This window comes from Pholcus phalangioides, unplaced genomic scaffold (genome assembly GCF_987345545.1).
Source record: "Pholcus phalangioides strain wild (caught in Gottingen) unplaced genomic scaffold, Ppha-v1.0 ptg000012l_1, whole genome shotgun sequence".
NCBI classification, from domain to species: domain Eukaryota; kingdom Metazoa; phylum Arthropoda; class Arachnida; order Araneae; family Pholcidae; genus Pholcus; species Pholcus phalangioides.
Window position 1 is genome coordinate 1,547,453 of NW_028301605.1, and position 19,396 is coordinate 1,566,848.

At 37.3% G+C, this 19,396-nt stretch overlaps 1 protein-coding gene across 1 annotated transcript in view; it reads right to left on the bottom strand.

Annotated features, from left to right (window-relative positions):
• LOC149079122 (intermembrane lipid transfer protein VPS13A-like) overlaps nucleotides 1–19,396 on the bottom strand; it is a 180,890-nt gene that overhangs the window by 135,817 nt on the left and 25,677 nt on the right. Inside the window, exons 4-6 of the mRNA XM_089239993.1 lie at nucleotides 11,404–11,446; nucleotides 11,118–11,309; nucleotides 519–577 (exon numbers count right to left, since the gene is read on the bottom strand). Coding sequence (XP_089096119.1) covers nucleotides 519–577; nucleotides 11,118–11,309; nucleotides 11,404–11,446 — 294 coding nt within the window. The remainder of the gene's footprint in view (nucleotides 1–518; nucleotides 578–11,117; nucleotides 11,310–11,403; nucleotides 11,447–19,396) is intronic.

Consider the following 19,396-nt stretch of genomic DNA (forward strand, 5'->3'; position numbering starts at 1 on the left):
AAAACATAGCCACGCTGTAGAGTGCAATATTCGCTGAGATATCTCAATTGAAAAATCTGAAAAAAAAATTGGGAAAGAACAGGATAAACGGGGGAAAGAAGCATTTTCCATTGGTAATTTATGCAGTTCCCCCCCCCCTCCTAACTTTTCTCCAATTTTTGAATTCGATTATGTCAGTGAATATTGCCCTTAGAAACAAACATGGAACTTTTTATTGACTTTGAAAAGACAGCACACCAACTTTCTCTCTTATTGGGGGTTTTTACTACCGGATATCCATATAAGAATTTGGGTGTTTATTTTGTGGCACACTGTATTTTCACTCTCAAGACTAATACGGGGTGGTTTTGGAACACATTTTGAGAGTTTTTCAAACTGGAAACGACGACAAATGATTTATGCGATATAGGCCGAATCGGGACTTACAGTACACCCTGTACATCAAATGGCATCAACACTACACGAAAAAAAAAGGATTTCAAAATATAGGAAAAGTGAAAATGAATAAACTTAAATACCTGTATATTATTCACGACGGTAGTGGCAAGGTTCTCGTAAAACCCTTTGGGCTTTTCTCCTGTGAGTATTTCAAACAATAAGACATTAAATTGCAATTAGAAAGAAGTGCAACCTATTTGAAATGTACAATCTATACATATAAAATACCATGTCCTGACTGATTCACTGTCTGATTCATCATCGCTGAGCCACAAACGCTGAAGCTATAAATATGAAATTTGGTCAGCACTATGCAGAATGTTTCAAAAAGATTCATCCGTTTTTTTTAAAAATCTTAACTATTCAGCTTTTAATCCATTTTGATCGAATAATGTATAGGTAGAAAGAGAAAAATCTCGAGTTCCACGTAGTTGCCGACAGATAGCGCTAACGCTATTCCTTCGACCGCCACTTCAATGTTTGTCAAGATTGTCTTTTCCCACAGTTAGAAACCGTCTTTTTGCAGTGGCTCGAATTGTTGGAGAATTGTTGAGAATAATTTCAGAATTATTAAGAGCAATTGTAAAAATTGTTGAGAATAATTTCAGAATTGTTGAGAATAATTTCAGAATTGTTGAGAATAATTTCAGAATTATTAAGAGCAATTGTAAGAATTGTTGAGAATAATTTCAGAATTGTTGAGAATAATTTCAGAATTATTAAGAGCAATTGTAAGAATTGTTGAGAATAATTTCAGAATTGTTGAGAATAATTTCAGAATTATTAAGAGCAATTGTAAGAATTGTTAAGAGTAATTTCAGAGTTTTTAAAATCTCAGTACTCTGTTGAAATGTAGTAAACAGCATTTATTCGATTACGCAATTGCATTTATTCCCATGTTTAATACCCATGTTAACCGCATATATTTTTATTTATTCCTTTTCTCAAACTTATAAGATACAGCACTTATTATTATTTTATGGACATTTTTAAATTGTGATCTAAGCTGTAAATGGCAATCATTATAATTTTTACAGTATGTAAATTACAGTTAATTTTTGACATTCATTATGTTAGCGTCATTAGTCTTGCATGAAGTATAGTTATGAATGTATACGTCATGTATTTCAAGGTCTGCATTTTAGTAAGAGGAGTGTGCACAGATAGTGCAACTATGAAAAGTATAATATTATACAATTTAATGAACAATATTTTTTTTTAAATGACTTATGCTCTATAAACACAAATCTCTGATTAGTATCTCTGAATTATGACACATTATTCGTAGGGGGGGGAGGGGTTTGGGTAACCCAACATCAGCTACTCTTCCCCTTAATGACATGCTCCTTCAGAATATAGGAAATACTTCTCGCGATGAGTGCTCTGAATTCAAAGATCTGTAATTTACCTGCTTGGATTTACATTAAAACCTGTGTGTTTCTCTAAACATACACTCAATATACACTACTGACACTCAAACACAAACTTGTATTTTATTTCATATGCCAATCCCAGGCAATTCGTAGGTCCGAAGATAGCCTGCAGAGACTAGGAACCGACGAAAACGTTCAATTCTGGTGGTTTGGTGGGGGAAATTTTCTGATGTATTATTCTACAAATGCAATAATTGTGAGGAAGTTCATTATCATCTCGGTGAAAGAAAATTTTGTTCCGGATGAGGTTCTATTCGTATTGCAATGCAGCTGCCGGGCCAACTGCATTGCAATAGCCCGAACTGAGTTCGTATACACAGGTGGGGGAGAGCAGGGTAATGCCGAACACTCAAGGGAAATCTCTAATTCCTCAATTATTTGTAATACAGTCGAATCCCGTTATAACGAAATCCAAGGGACCGGAGAAATCAGTTCGTTGTAAAAGAATTTCAGGTTGTTTGGATTGTTCCTATATAAACTTATTTCAGGGATTAGAAAAGTGTTCATTAACACCAGGTTTTCCGCTATAACGGTATCCGTTAAAACGGGATTCGACTGTAGTTCACATGAAAAAATTTAATATAGGTAGATAACCTCTTTCATTACCTAATAAAAATCCACAGAACATTTCACTTTATATATATAGTTAGAGTTTTCATATATAAAAATTTTTTTTTTCACTGTTCGGTATTGCACGGGGCGATTCCGTACGGGGTCAGCTAAGTAAGGAATGTAGCTTCCGTTACGTAGACTTTTATGAAATTAATTAATTTAATAACTTAAATAGCATATAATTAACTCTAGAATTAATTGTTACTGTGAAAATATACAAGTAAGATGAACATAAAGCTAGTAATTGTTTTTAATCGATTTGAATACCTTTCATGTTCCAAAACATTTAAGTAACATTCGCACCTATGTTCTTAAAAAAATAGCAAAAATAGCATCGACATCAGAGTTGAAACTGGCTTAGAACCTAACGCTGCCTACAGAAATCACAAATAAAATTTTCTGCAGCCCCCCCCCCCCTACTGTGCACCACTACACACCACCGAGTTCATCCACCGAACTAAGTGTTCGGAATTGCCCCAAACGACACCTCGTGGCAATTTCTCAATTTAAACCCAAAATGTACACAGCAACCAAACTTTTTTCCTACTTTATAAATAGCTAAAGAAACGCAGAATCTTATGATACAAAGCTCACTACTCTAAACGCGAACGTATTTTACATATCTCTTATCGAAATTAGTATCAATTTACCAACGAAAGTTCCGAAAAAAAACTTTTTTACACACAACTTGCAATAACACAGCTAGAAAGGCATTCGCCTGCTCATTGAGTTTGCAGTGGTCGCGCCATCAGGCTGCAACAGTAATCAGACCCGCCTCTAGATTCAAACAGTGACCGAGAACAACGGTGTTCGGAATTCCCCGATGTTCGGTATAGCCCCGCGAAAGGATCAATGTTGCCCATGGTATTTAGTGATCTTATTGTCGTAAGCGTCATCTATCGATGCAAAGTTTAAGTACGGCTTTTTGATAAAACGAAAAGATACGTTAGAATAAATATTTTTTACCCTCACATTATACTTATTTTAATTTTTAAAAAATTCTAAAATGTTTTAAACTTTAGGACACTGCTTGTAAATTACTATACTTTTAAATTATTATTGTTAATATATCAAGAAATACAGGAATGTAATGCCATCGTTTCTTTACTGCTGTCCAGCTTAATCATGCCAAGTGTCAGTTCATCTGGCTAACAAGAAGAACCAAATTCACTAGAACACCAATGTACCTGGGCAGAGAAGCCATAAGACCTGTGAATTAAGTGGAGTATTTGGGATGTATTCTAAACCAATCATTATCCTTCGTTCCTCAAATAAATCACGTAAGAACTAAGGCTACCCAAACCATGGGAATGATGTCACGCATTACATTTCCAAGTGCAAGACTAACTCTTAAAAACAAAGTCATATTGTTTAAATCAATCATTAGACCTATCATGACCTACGCTGCCCCAGTATGGGCTCATGTTTCAAAAACCAACATGCAGCGTCTGCAAAGTCAACTGAACAAAATACTGAGAACTCTTGTGCGCGCCCCAAAGTACATCAGAGGGGCTGACATTAGAAAAGACCTGAAGATTCCAACCATCCTCAGCTACATCCAACAAATCTCAGAGGATCACTTTGAAAGGATGAGGAACTCAGAATACGAGCATCTGAGAGAGCTGGTCGATTACAACCCACGTGAAAGACTAAAATTTCTGAGACCTCAAAACGTGCTGCACGTGCCATGGTCGGTGCGCTAGGGTCTGAACTACTGAGCTGTATAATCTTTGTCGATCTATCATAATATTTTTGTACTTTTAATTTGCTATCGAAATTATCGATCAACTCTATTGCATAGAGTGGCATTGTGGTTTGATGTACATGACTGATCTTGCACTGCATCAATTTGTATAATTTCGGCTAACACACTTGTTTTTCTATGACTTCTTTTGTATGTTAGATTTATTTTTTTATTATTATTTTCTCATTAGTGCATTATGTAGCGTTTTGGTGAATTGTACATAAGTAATTTCATTTTTGTGTCCAATATAATATACATTTATCGCATAATATGTATGTGTGTATATGTATGTGTATATATATATATATATATATATATATATATATATATATATATATATATATTTTTTACTACTATTGATTTTACTGATCAACTGCTCTATTGCATAGAGTAACATTTTGGTGAAGTTTGGCTGAACTTTGTGTATTTTACTATTCTGATGGTAGCATTTATCGGACTGTATGTATTTTTTTTTCTATTAACTCACAAGCACTTCACATCTACACAAACACGCACAAACTTGTCTATAACCCCCTTCATAGCTAGCAAGAGCAGTCTGTAAGTCGCCAGGCAGCCCCTTTGGGCTGGGCAGCGACGAGAAAAATTAAATTCTGTCTGTCTGTCTGTCATCATTTGTTCAGTATAGTTTTTTATGTTATTATACTACAGTAATAATGTCATACATTATTATTTATTCTATATAGAGATTGGCGTAACCTAACCGAATAACAACATATTAGAATTAAAAATTTGTATCTTCACATGCAAGCCGCGTGTGGAATGTAATATTATTGTATCTTGTCACTATTGTATATTTGTCAAACATGTTATGTTCAGAAAATAAAAGAGTATGTAGAATATTGGAAAAAGAAAATAAAATAATAATATAACGGGAAAAGAACAAAAAAAAAAACTTCACGATATTGGACCTGTAAGTGCCTTGTATTGTGTATGTGTTATAGCTGGTGTTGAGATGATTTATCGTGCCATTAGTCACGGCAATATAGACCGACTTTGCTGTGTTGTGCTCGCAGCGGTTTATTCTAAGCTGAGGGCGTGACGCGGTTCGCCGCCTAGCGATTTGTGACGTTTTGGTACATTCGAATATTGACTCATCACAATTTTCTTTCATCGATAGTCTTTTTTCTGAACTCTGGGTGAAGATGGCCAACGAGCGCTATCTATCGTCCTCCTAAGTTCTTAGACGAGATGTGTTCCATTTTTAATAAAATTTGTGGACAAAAAATCTTCTAGAGTTACCGAGAAGGAGCATTTCAACGCTTTGAAAGTGAACGTAATCGGGATATATGAAGACGGCCATTATACGGTCACCAGCTGGTCGCTCCCGGGAGCCGCGGCACCCACCTCACTATCATCCAACTCCGATCTAACTGGTATCGCTGAAACAATCGGAAGAAACTTTAGTAAATTCGAGCAGCGCTTCAACAAATTAGAGAGTAGCGCTTGCTATTCCTTCAACAGCAGGGGACATCTCTACTCTATCTAAATTGCTACCACCGAAGCTGAATATTGCACCCGGTTGAGAGTGATAATGTCTTAGCACCTGGCCATATTTCGATTCCTTCCTATACCCATGTTGCATGTAATCTCCTTACTGCTTCAAATAACCTACCTGATGGTTCTGCTGCTCACACTGACCCCCCGCCCCCTCTCGCACGGGATCGGCGTCGACTCTACGTGGCCCTGCTGTTCACAGCCGGCGTGTTAGTGCTGCTGCTGCTGCTCTGGAATGACGAGCCGAGTTAAGGATCGGGACCTCCTCCTCGTCTCAAGTGAGAGTGGTAACTTGGATGATCCGTAGGTGTCGCATCCTGGTGAACAGATTTTCCTCAGACACTTCAATCTTCGACATCCGATGCCACCTGGATAATCTTCATTTTGAGTTCGATTGCGTCAAACTTAACACGAGGAATGCCCGTAGTTCGCTATGCCTCGTTCGTCTTAACTTCCACCAGTGATAACTTTGGCATATTGAGCGACCATTCACTCTGGCCATCGGACATCCACATAAGAGAATTCTTTGGTACTCCTCGTCATCTTATTATTGATTCTCATGTCGATGCGGCCAACATCCAGAACATCCCACCTCCAGGTGACGCTGTTAATCCACAATGACTACAGCGTGGTTCCTCACGGTTCCAAAGCAGGTCCTCCGGATCTTCGAGCATCCCCAACACGGGACTGATCGGCATTTTTATGGATCCTAGAAGTATGATGAATAAACTGGCCAATTTATACTATTTCATTCGAGCACACGATGTTGATATCTTGGGCATAGCCAAGACTCGGCTAGGCCCAAGACTCCATCAGTCCATCCCAACACATTACCATATCAGGCTTACCGGGATATGAGGTATTTCGCACGATCGAACTTTTTCTTCAGGTGGTGGTGTGGGCCTTTTTGTTAACATCGAACTTAAAACGAAGCTGGTCTTCAGGCCCCATATGGGCCACGAGGTTGAGATTGTGTTAGTGTCGAATCAGTGTCGATCAAGTGTCATCAAGTGTCGAAATTATAGATGCAGGTTGGTTTCGGCCTATGTCCCTCCTAATAAGTCTTGTTCTACTGACTATTGGTCTGCCTATTGGAGTGTTCGGTGCACTTCCCGGTGGTTTTCTTGGGTGATTTTAATCTGCATGGCATTGAGACTGGCCGACCGGTAGATGTTCATCTCGTGCCACGTCGCGGTTCCATATATATTCCGTATATGTTCCATATATATATATTCCTGGTATATTCTACCGAACTGAGTCTTGTCCAGTTGGTCCAATTTCCTGCAAGAGGAGTCAACTTGGATTTCCCCCTTCACAACGACCCCCTCGTTGGTTCAGGACTTGTTTTCACTCCCCCCCGTTCTGCTACAGTCACAACCCGCTTCATCGTCCGCTTCACTTCTCGTTACTTATTACCACAGACGTACAATCCAATTCATCGTTAAATTACTTTAAGGCCAACTACTCTCTGTTATCTTCTGCCGTTACGGAGGTCGACAATCAAGCACTGATAGGACTCATCCCAGCTGTAGATGTCCTCCCTAATCTCCATCGTCGCTCCCGAGATCATATCCCATCTTTATACAAATGTGATAATATCCCATCTTGTAGGATCTCCCATAGATCAGATAGAGTTCTACGTATGTGCAACAAAAGAAAACTATGCCTGGCGCCATTTTAAGAACTTTCCCTCTTAGTGTTCCGAAGATCACTACAAAAATATGTTACGGATTTATGCGCAGTATATAGGAAGCGTTTGCAGCTTCAAAAGCTTTGCATGGATCACGATCGCAATTATTTTTATAAAGATGTCCGCTATAGGCTTCTAGTCTAGGAGTATCCCTGTGCTGTCTCTGAACGATTCACCAATGACTGAAGACCTCGATAAGGCTAATATCTTTATTGACATCTTCTCTCGCTCCTACAGTCCTGTTGGACAGGGCTATGGCTATTCCACCAGCGACCTTGTGGAAGACCATCCGATTTTTAATGATATGTTTAATATCCAAACGTATAAAGTTCATTATTTCCTCTCTTTCCACCAATGCACCCCGGGTCCTGATGGAGTTCCAGGCATTTATTTCAAACTCCTTTCCGACTTTATATCCCCGCTCTTCAGTTTTCTAGTTTCCTACTTTTACATCCACGAGATTATCCGTCATCCTGGCCTGGCACTCCTCAATTATCATTCCGGTCTACAAAAAGAAGGGTTCTGCGTCAGATCCATGCAATTATCACCCGATTTCCTTTACTGACATCACCTGCAAAATTTTCGAAAGATGTATTGCCAACCGTCTCCTTCCATATGCAATTGAGATGGGAATTATTCCTTCTACCCAATATGGTTTCATACCGGGCTGCTCTTTACCTTTTCAGCAACTAGTCGCTCACGACAGTTGGTCTAGATCTATCGACGAGGGATCACAATGTCGATGTCATCTATGTGGATTTCAATAAGGTATCGATAAAGTAGACAGATCAATTCTGTTAAGAAAGCTAACCGTTATAGGTGTTCCTGGCAAAATAATCATGACGATTCATGTCTTACTGTCAGACAGAGTAAATCGTGTTCGAGTTGCTGGGGCTGTGTCAGCGCGTCTCCCCGTACCAAGCGGTGTCATCCAAGGATCTGTGCTAGGTCTTATTCTATTCACTTTGTTCACTAATGACATAGCTCAAGTCGTCTTCAACATTCCCATTCTAAAATTCGCAGCCGATATAAAGCTATTCTCAACGACGGACAACACAATGGGCCTTCAGCCTGCCTGCTTTCGTCTATTCCGTTGAGTGGATCTACGCGTCTAGGCAGACCCACCGACCCTGTCTGCTATCAGATGGGTCCTAAAGTTTTGCAAGGCGACCGCTATTTTTATGGCATTAGATGCCGTTCAGCTAGACTGTGGAACAGTCTTTGACGTGACCTCGTTTCTGCCCCTTATGTTGGATTCGTTTCTTCCTTAGACGATTCTAACTTTACCTACATACACATATTTGGCGAGAATCGGTAATGTCACGTATTTTCCCTCCATCAAATACAGTCACCTTGATCATAAACAAATGCAAAGTAGAACAAATTCCACACTCAAAGTAGTTGATTTCTTCTGTTTATATTTTTCGTCAAAGAGGCACTTAGAGACGTCACTCCCGGTTATAACGACAAAATTTCGAGGGATCTTCGATGTCATTGTAACCGAGTTTGGATGTTTATTGATATTGACGCGTGTTTAGAGAATCAATGGCCGGCTAGACATCTATTATAGTTCTTTCTTTTATGTGATTCCTCTGATCACGATCAGGACTACTGAGCGGCAGCTACCAAGTGGTTAATCCTCGGGACATGTGATCAGAAGGCGTCACATTTTCCGTTAGCCTGAGTCACGAATGGGAAATTCACGACCACGACTGAACCAAGGAAAGAAAGTGAAAGTCACGGACAGGGTGAAATCGTTCTCTAATTAGCTGACCAACTTAATATTATGATTACCGCATCGAAAGTCAAAAGTAGATGGATGCAACTCTTACTATTTATAACCAGTTCATAACCACACGCCTGAAAATAATGTTTTCAATTTCTTGCAAGGTGAAGTGAGAAGATTTCGGCCGATTTAGGCCAATGGTTTTCAACTGGCATGCTGAGGGAACCCTGGGATTGTGCGGTGTCATAAGCGGTGAAATATTTCATTGTCGTTATTTAATTACAAATACTTATATTTACTTTTATTTATTTTATTAAAAATTACTCAGGTATCTTTGGGCTGCATAGAACTTTCTCCTAATCATACAATGTTCCGTTTAATAAGTTCGTAATCATCCAATGTTCCTTAGAATAATCTCTCAATATCTAAATTGTCCACGGCTATAAGCCAGAGTTGCTCGATTTGAAGACGTCTCATAAACATTCAGAGTTCCCTCCCTATAACTAGAGTGACCATACGTCCCGTATTTCCCGGGACAGTCCCGACTTCTTAGCGAAAGTGCCCCGGTTTTCAAAGAACGAAATTATTTCCCCACTCATAAATTATGTTATTATAATTACAATTATAAATAAGAATATTAATCCCTCACATTTGAGTTGGTGAACGTTTTATTTCGTGGAATTCATTTAAATCCACTGCAATTTCCAATAATGCTTTATTTCCCGGCATTTTGATTTTTAGTAATTTTGTCAAATATTTGGCAACTTTGTTTACTTTTGGTGACAATTGGCGATGCCCTGTATTTTCTCCGTATTTCTTTCGAGGAAATATGGTCAGCCTATCTATAACAATCTCGTAATAATCCGTGTTTCTCTGTAACAGTCTCGTGATCATCAAGGGTTCCATAGAGGAGGTTCGTAATCACCCAGAGTTCCATATAACAGTCTCAAAATCATCCGGGGTTCAATTTAACAGGCTCATAATCATACAGGGTTCCATAGAAGTCTTTCAATTCTGAATTACCTCAGTGTTGATAGACCGAAGGTGTGCTCAGTTTGAAAATAAAGTCTCCGAAACATCTAGGTTCCCTGCAATACTAAGAATCATCAAGCGTTTCCTGTAACACTCTAAAAATCGTCAAGGGTTCCATAGAATGGTCTCGTAATTATCCTTTACGTACAATCTTGTAATCATCCAGGGCTCCGTGGAAAAGTCTCGTAGTCACCCAGGGCTGTGCCACGGACTGATGAAATTATCTGTAAATGTGACTAGAGTCACTTAGGTGATTTACAAACGTGCCACGTGTTGATTGAATGATCTGAAAATGTGCTGCGTTTTTACACTAAAGTGGTCTGAAAACATACCACAACTTGCTTGAGCGATTTGGAATTGCGTCGCAAGTCGCTAAAGTGATGTTAAAATGTACCGTAGGCCCCTTGATTGATCTGCAGCATAGTTTAACGTCACTTAAGTGATCTGTAAATGTGCCGCTGATCACTTAAGTGATTTGCAAATGTGCAACGGGCTGCTTGAGTGAACTGAAAATATTTGGCGTTTCAATCAAGTGTTATACAAATAATCCACGATTTGCTTATGCAATCTGAAACTGCACCGCAAATCTACTAAAATTATGTTAAACTATGCTGCAGGTCACCTAAGTGAACTGTGTGAGAAGGGGATGAAGTGGATGCGGGATGGGGCGGTCAGTGACCTAAGGGAACTATGTACGGACTGCTTGAGGGACCTATGAATTGGCTGCGGGCCAATTAGGTATTCATAGCAAAATGCCACAATGTGGATAAGCACTCTTTAACAAAACAATACTTACATTAATAATGATATAGATCATTTTTACAAAATATTAGTCTGAGCTTGCGGGCCACAACAAAGGACGGCTTCGAAGGCCCCATTTGGCTCGGGGGCCAAAGATTGAGCATGTATGAACTAATGAATACGTACCATCTGGGTCTTCGATGGACGACTTCGCACTGTCCAAACGGGCTTTCTTCTGAGCCCGAATCAATCGCTTGTCCCTCTCCTGGTCATAAGTCCGGTCGGCCACTGGTCCAGCCAGAAGCAATACTTCCTCGATCCTGACAAGAACTGGTTCCGAGTAAAGTGAAGTCCATGGTATTTCGATGGACATCTTTGCTGCGGAATGGAACAATGAGAGTACGTGTGTTCAGAAAATTTGGTGACAAAACTACATGGATACTAGTGTAGTCAAATTGGAAAATGTGCTCACCAATGCATCCTTGTTTGACCTCTATGGGCATATCCAGCTCCGCCTGTAGGAAGAGTCGACATGAAATGCATGAGAAAAACATGGCGCATCTAAACAGAATCATGGCATAGTCAAACCTGCATCAGTTTACACCAACATTCCTCAACCTTTCTAAGCCCAAGGACCAGTAACAGGCATAAAAATCGTCGTATTACGGAACATCCCTGTATTTTTGGTTGACCGGGTTTTCTTTATTCATTTGTCCCGTTTTTTCCACGATGCTTATCTGAATTCGTAATTTTTACTGAAATTGTGAACGAAGATAGTTTTCCAGTAGCCCTTCATTTCACCTTCCATTACAACATTAACAGCAATTGGTGATTTTGCCGATTTATGGCATCGTTTATGGTGACAATTGGCGATGTCCCATATTTTGTCGTATTTAAGATAGTTTCCGCATTTTTTTCTCAATGATAGTCGTCATCTCCAAATATACATATTTTTCATACTGTCTAATTAATTGTAAATTGATCCAAATCATTCCTAAAAACATTCTTAAATAGTTTCTGAATCAGAATAATTTCTTAATCATTTTTAAATAGATAGAAATCATTTCTAAATAGTTGTTTTTAATATATCCCAGTCATTTCTATAGAGTTTTCAAGTAGGCTCTATTTCTTTTTCAATAAATCCAATCACTTGTAAACAATTCGTGAATCGTTTCTAATCATTTTTCAAATGAATCCAAACAATTTTTAAATAGATTCAAATGATATTCAAATAGATCCAAATGATATTCAAACAGATCCAAATGATATTCAAATAGATCTAATAGATATTCAAATAGATCCAAATGATATTCAAATAGACCCAATAGATATTCAAATAGATCCAAATGATATTCAAATAGATCTAATAGATATTCAAATAGATCCAAATGATATTCAAATAGACCCAATAGATATTCAAATAGATCCAAATGATATTCAAACAGATCAAAATAATTTTTAGGAAGAGACGCCAGAGCATACTTTTAACCTCTTTGCGATCGCGGGCGTAATATTACGTCCAAACACAAGTGGAATAAATACAAACAAATTATCTGTGTTTTCTTTCCTCTCTCTTCATCAGCGCAAAACTTTATAGCAACCCTATTATCACAATTGTCTATTATTCACGAAAGTTGCTTTTTGTATACAATGTATCTTTCTACTATATATGTACAGTTAAAGGTAATTTGCTCTTGCATGTAATGTTCTATGTTATGTACGAGTGAAAGAGAACATGTAGGGTGAGGGTGGAAAAAAAAGAGGACTCTAAAAAACTATTATATATTTTTCCTTCTATGTATTTTTTCTTTCCCCCACTCCTTTTTCCAAAGTACGTTTAGGTTAGAACAAGGTTACCAGATTTATCGCCGATTCGTTAAATACAGCTAATCCAAATTTCATGCCCAAACTTTGTACGCGAAATGGTTAAATAGATTCAATAAATCCAAATAATTTTTTAAGGCCTGAGCCATTTTTGGATAGATCCGAGTAATTTTGAAATCAGTGTTCTCCACTCAGGGACCCGCAAAGAAAGAAATAAATGGTACCAGCCAGGCTTTCTTTTTTTTTTAGAGTCCTGCAAAAGCTAACATATAACAATGGTAGCAATTATGTTTCACTTTCGCAGAACGGCTGAAACTTGAGAAATAGTTTTCGGACCAGCAAAAGGTAAATAAATGAAGAAAACAATTTGTAGACCAACAATAAATAAATAAATAGAAAAGAAATAATTTGCGAGTTTCGAAAAAATAGATAGGGGGGGGGGAGGAAATAATTTGCAGACTGTTGTTCAAAATAACTTACAGACCGTCATTTCTGTTTGCGGACTCTGCCTGTTCTTTGAAAGCAGTTCAACGAGTTTGTGCATCGGCAAAAATCATGGAAATTCACAGACCAGCAAAAATTAATAATAATAAATAGGAAAAAATTAATAGTAGAAGCGATTTGCGGACTGCTAAAAATTAATAAATAGGAGAAAAAGATAAATATTGGAAGTAATTTGCGAGCCGGCAACAAAATAAACTGGAAAAGAAAGGAATAGCAGAGGTAATTATCAGACTGGCAAAAAATAGGATCAAAATAAATAGTAGAAGTAATTTGCTCACCTACAAAAAAATGTACAGGAGTAAAAATGAATAGCAGAAGTAATTAGCGGATTGCCGATGAAAATAAATATTAGAAGTAATTAGCGGATTGCCGATGAAAATAAATATTAGAAGTAATTAGCGGATTGCCGATGAAAATAAATATTAGAAGTAATTAGCGGATTGCCGATGAAAATAAATATTAGAAGTAATTAGCGGATTGCCGATGAAAATAAATATTAGAAGTAATTAGCGGATTGCCAATGAAAATAAATATTAGAAGTAATTTAAGGACCGGCAAACAATAAACAGGATCAAATTACGTAGTAGAAGCAATTTGCTTATTGGAAAAGTAAATAAACAGAATCAAAACAAATAGTAGAAGTGATTTTCGGACGGGGAAAAAATAATTGGATTGAATAAAAGTAAAATAGAAATAATATTTTCGGACTAGCAAAAAATAAATAAGTAGCATCTAAACAAATAGTGTAAATAATTTGCAGACCACCAAAGAAATAAACAGGAGGAAAAAATGATAGCAGAAGTAATTAGCAGACTCGCAAAGAAAATATTATCAACATAAATATTAGAAATAATTTGCGGTAAAAAGTAAATAAGCAGAATCAAAATACATAGTAGAAGAAATTTGCGGATTGGAAACAAAATAAATAGGATCAAAACAAATAGCAGAAATAATTTGCGCAGCGGCAAAAAATGAATAGTAGAAGTAATTAGCAGACTGGTAAAGAAAATAGAGGATTATATATATAACAAATATTAGAAGCAATTATATATATATATAATTACTTCTAATATTTGTTATATATATAATCCTCTATTTTATATTATATATATATATATATATATATATATAAACGGACCGGCAAAAAATAATAATAAACAGGATCAAACTACATAGTAGAGGCAATTTGCGGATTGGAAAAGTAAATAAGTAGAATCTAAACAAATAATGTAAATAATTTGCGGACCGGCAAAAAGGTAAATAAACAGGATCAAAATACATAATAGAAGCAATTTGCGGATTGGAAAAGAAAATAAATAGGATCAAAACAAATACATAGTAGAAATAATTTTCGGACCAGAAATAAAATTACATAGGATAAAAAAAATCATAGAAATAATTTGCGGACCAGCAAAAAACGAATATCAGAAGTACTAATTAGTAATTTATTTTTATTTATACGATACTTTATTAGTCAGAAATGAGGAATACAGAAAAAAGGGGAGAAAAAAATTACCAAGGAGCCAAATGGCCCTTACTGGCAATCAAGGATTGGCAAGGAAAATAGGATCAAAATAAATATTAGAAGTAATTTGCGTACTGACAAAAATAAATAAACAGGATAAAACAAATAGTATAAATAAAGAAGAGAATACCAGAAAAAAATAATTAAATAAGATAAAAAATAATGATAGAAATATATAATTTACGTACGAGAAAAAAAATTAGCTTGAATCAAAAAAATTATAGAAATAGTTTTTTGTGGACAGGCAAAAGAATAAGGCCAAAAACGAATAGCAGAAATATTTAGCAGACTGCCAACAAAAATAGGGTCATAATCAATATTAGAATTTACGGACCGACAAAAAATAAATAAACAGGATCAAAGCAAATAGTAGAAGTAATTTACGGGCCGGAAAAAAAATTAGATTGAATCAAAAAAATAATAGAAATTATTTTGCGGACTGGCAAAAAGTGAATAAGTAGGATCAAAACAAATAGTATAAATAATTTGCTACCGGCAAGAAATAAATAAATATGATCAAAATAAATGATAGAAATTATTAGCGTACCGGAAAAAAAAAATTAATGCAGGAGTGAAATGGTTTGCAGACTTGCTGACTGCTAAGACAGAAACGAAAGCTAATATTTGAAGACAGTACAATATTTAAATTATATCCAAAATTATGCACACAGTGGCTATGTAAATTGAACGAAACGTGTCGCGGACAGGTAGAAAATTCCCACGGACCGAAAAACACTGCCCTGAACCGCTCCAAGACATTTAATTTCAGCAAAGAAAAACCGATCCCCGACAGACATTTGATTTATGCGATATTTCCAAAAACGATATTTCAGATATCGACTTGTGTGACACGTCTAATCATTGTTTTCGAAACATAATCGAGGTCAATAAATACTGGTCCCCACCCATTCACTCGAACGAACACAAGTTCTCGACGGCTCAATAGCCACGACCGTGTGGAAAAACCCTTCCTTCACTTCATGAAGGTGAAGGAAGATAACTTGCTCCATGAATAAATACACCTTGCATACAGGTCTAGGCAGTGGGAAATCCCCAATTATATTTTCCATTCCCAATGACTGCAAAAACGCGAGCATATAAATACGCAGTAGACTTCTCAACTGAGGTTATTAAAGCAACCTTAAACCCCCCCCCCCTTTTTCAACAAGATGATAATAATAATGATAACAATAATAATATGAGCTACGCCCATCACATTGCAATGAACTTGGTCCATTTCCACGGCTGAAGAAAATACGCACTGGACAGGGTCAAGGTAAGACGTTGTTCGAACTGATGACTGAAAATATATACTAGCAATAAATAGCCAAAGGGTATTATTTGTTGCACAATGGAAGACCTTCTATATCCGTTATTTAATCATCTTTTCAGTAACTGAATATCCTTCTTCTATGCAAACTTCAGTTAAACTTCAATGTAAGAGATTATGAGAACTGGATTCAGCTCAAATCATGGATAAAATAGTCAGTGTTGACAATCGTTAGCAGATTCAATAGAATTAGTAACCTATCTTTTATTGTGAAATCGCATTTTAGAGCTATACAGGGTCCTTGGACTCATCGTCCAAACTTTAAGAAAAAGGTAAAATACACATAAAAGAAGAATTTTTTGAATAGCAATGTGAGGGTCCGAAATGAAAAGTGTTGGCGGAAAAACTCTGATGTGGACCTCATTGCAAAACTTTCAGTCACTGCTGCAACTGCTCGTGAAACACCTGACATTTTCGAAAGAGTCCGCCAATCCCCTGTTAGACACTGCAAAGCCTGTATCGACGTTGGTGGTGGTACATTTGAGCACTTATTGTAATTATTAATGCAAATAAAGAGCTTTTCATTCATCACAATTTTATTATTTAAAATATATCATAATTTCTTTATTTAAATATAGCGTAATTCCATTATATAGAACAGGGGTGACCAACTTCTTTCTGTTCAAGAGCATTCCTCAGCATTTCGTGTTTTTCCGCCAACACTTTTCATTTCCGACCCCACATTGCCAAACAAAAAAAATGTTTATTTATGTGTATTTTACCTCCCCTTAAAGTTTGGCTCATGAGTTCAGAGGACACCGTATATAAGAAGAAAGCATAAATTCACTGAATTTACTGTAAGGATAAATAAATGTAGCAACAGGGAGGAACGTAAGTCCTAAATATTGACTTCACTCAATCCGGCCTTGATGAGACACGCGAAACCAAGTCGGAGAAGGCATTCTCATTGTAAGTGAAAAATAAATACAGTCGAATTCCGCTTTAACAAATACCGTTATAGCGAAAATCTTGTTTTAACGAACACTCCAGATAAGTTTACATAAGAACATTGCAGAGATCTGGGATTCCTTTATAACGAAATTTCGTTGTACCGAAGTATATTATTACACTTCAAAGACCACAACTCTCCATCGGCCACCGTAGATTCTGGGACCCCGCAGGGATCAGTAATTTCCTCATTTTTATTCTTAGTATTTGTTAACGACCTCCTTGACCCTCAACTGTACCACTAGACTTTTTGCTGACGATTGCGTAATCTACCGTGCCATAAATCACGGGTCAGACCAAGAACTTCTCCAACGCAATCTCAATTCCATCTCCCAATGGTGCTCCACATGGCAAATGCCTTCCAACATCTCTAAAACGGTTCTCTTGAGAATTTCACGTAAACTCTCACCTTTCGAATTTCCATACTCTATCAATTATTCCTCCATATCCCAGGTTTCTCAATATAAATAACTCGGTGTTATCATTTCAGCAGACCTGCTATGGAATAAACACATCGATTATATCTACCAAAAATGTCTTCAATAAACACTTTTTCCTTCGCCGCAACTTCAAACACTCCACTCGCGATGTTAGACTCCTCTGTTATTAAACCTATATTTTTCCAGTCCTCTCCCATGCCTCCGAAATTTGAGACCCCTACACTGCTAGCAATATCGAGAAGCTGGAATCAATACAAAATAAATCCGCCCGCTTTATCTACAACAGTTGGTCCTCCTATGTGACTGTCTCTGAACTTAAACGCGAACTTAATTAAGTACTTACGATTAAGTACTTTTTTCTCGATTAATAATGCTTTTTTTAAAATGCTCCATGGACATTTAAATTTCGATACCGCCGGCATTATCTCTAAGCCAACATACATCTCTAGCAGACTTGATCTTCCCACTTAAGATAAACCCTATCCTCCGCTTCCACCGACTGCTTTAAATTTAACTTCTTTCCGCATACCATTTCTAACTGGAACTCACTCCCCTCCACTGTCGTTGATTCACCCACGCCATTTATATTTCGGAAAAATGTAAAACTTTTCTTCTGTCACCCATGTTTTGGACTCGGCCAACATTATTGTATAAATAAATAAATAATAGAGGGCCCACTCCTGTATGCATTTTTTTTCTATGGTTCTCTAAAATGCCTGAGCTTCAAAGGGTTCGATCCCGGAAGAGATTATTCAGCTTTAACACGACTTCTAAAGAAGTAATTCTGATTTCATACGGCTCTCGAAGAAATTCGACTTTCATGGGGGGGGGGGGGGAGCAGCTTCCAAGAAGGAATTCGGTTTTCATGGGATCCTCGAAGAAGTTTTTCATCTTTCACGAGACCCACAAATAAGTTATTCATGTCTTGTACAACCCTCTCCCAAAAAGGTTATTCAGCTGTTACGCGACTCTTGAGTAAATAATTATGTACAGAAATGAATGAGACTGGGGTTCGAGTAGTCCCCGTGGAGCAGAGATGAATTTTTTCTTCCAAAAAAAATCAGCATCTCTACATATGTAGCCAGTTTCACGCATATAATAATAAAAGTTGTCAATAACTCTGTACTTACACTACCCTCGAAAACGTATTGGGATTTTATTCGGCTCTGGAGGATGTTAATCAGCTTTCACATGACCCTCGAAGTAATCCAGCTTTTATATGAGGCCCTGCAAAAGGTTATTCACACCTTGTACAACACTCGAAGGTGTTATTAAGTCTTTACCGACCCTCGATGAAATTGCTGAGTGTGACCCGCGAAAAAGAAAAGATTCAGCTTTCACGCACATCTCTCGAAGCTATTGAAATTTTTGCAGACTTTCGTAGAGGTTACTCAGCTTTTACGCGACCATCGAAGAAATAATTCAGCGGATAAAATAGCACTAGAGAAAGTTATTCAGATTTTGTACAGTTCGCGAAGAAGTCATTCATACTTTTTTGATGAAATGATTCATGATTCTCCGAAGAAATTTTTCAGATTTTTTTTGCAATCTTGAAGAAGTTGTTCGTCTTCTGCGCTACCAACATCTTCTATAGCAGAAAGCCTCCGCGCGAAGCTTTTACGTTGCCGAAGTCGACAATTTCACCTGTAGCCATTGGATATAGCAGTCCGACGTATGCGAAATCTTTACCTTTTTTACAGTACATCCAATAGGTGAAACGGACAACTTCAGTGACGTCACGAGCATCGCGCGGAGACTTTGTGCTATAGAAAGTGTTGACACTACACTGGAAAAAGCAATTCAGTTTTCATACGGCCCTGTAATACGGGTTTACTGCCCGCGCGAAGAAGAGATTCAGCTTTCACATAGCCGTCTAAGTTACTCCTGGTCGAAG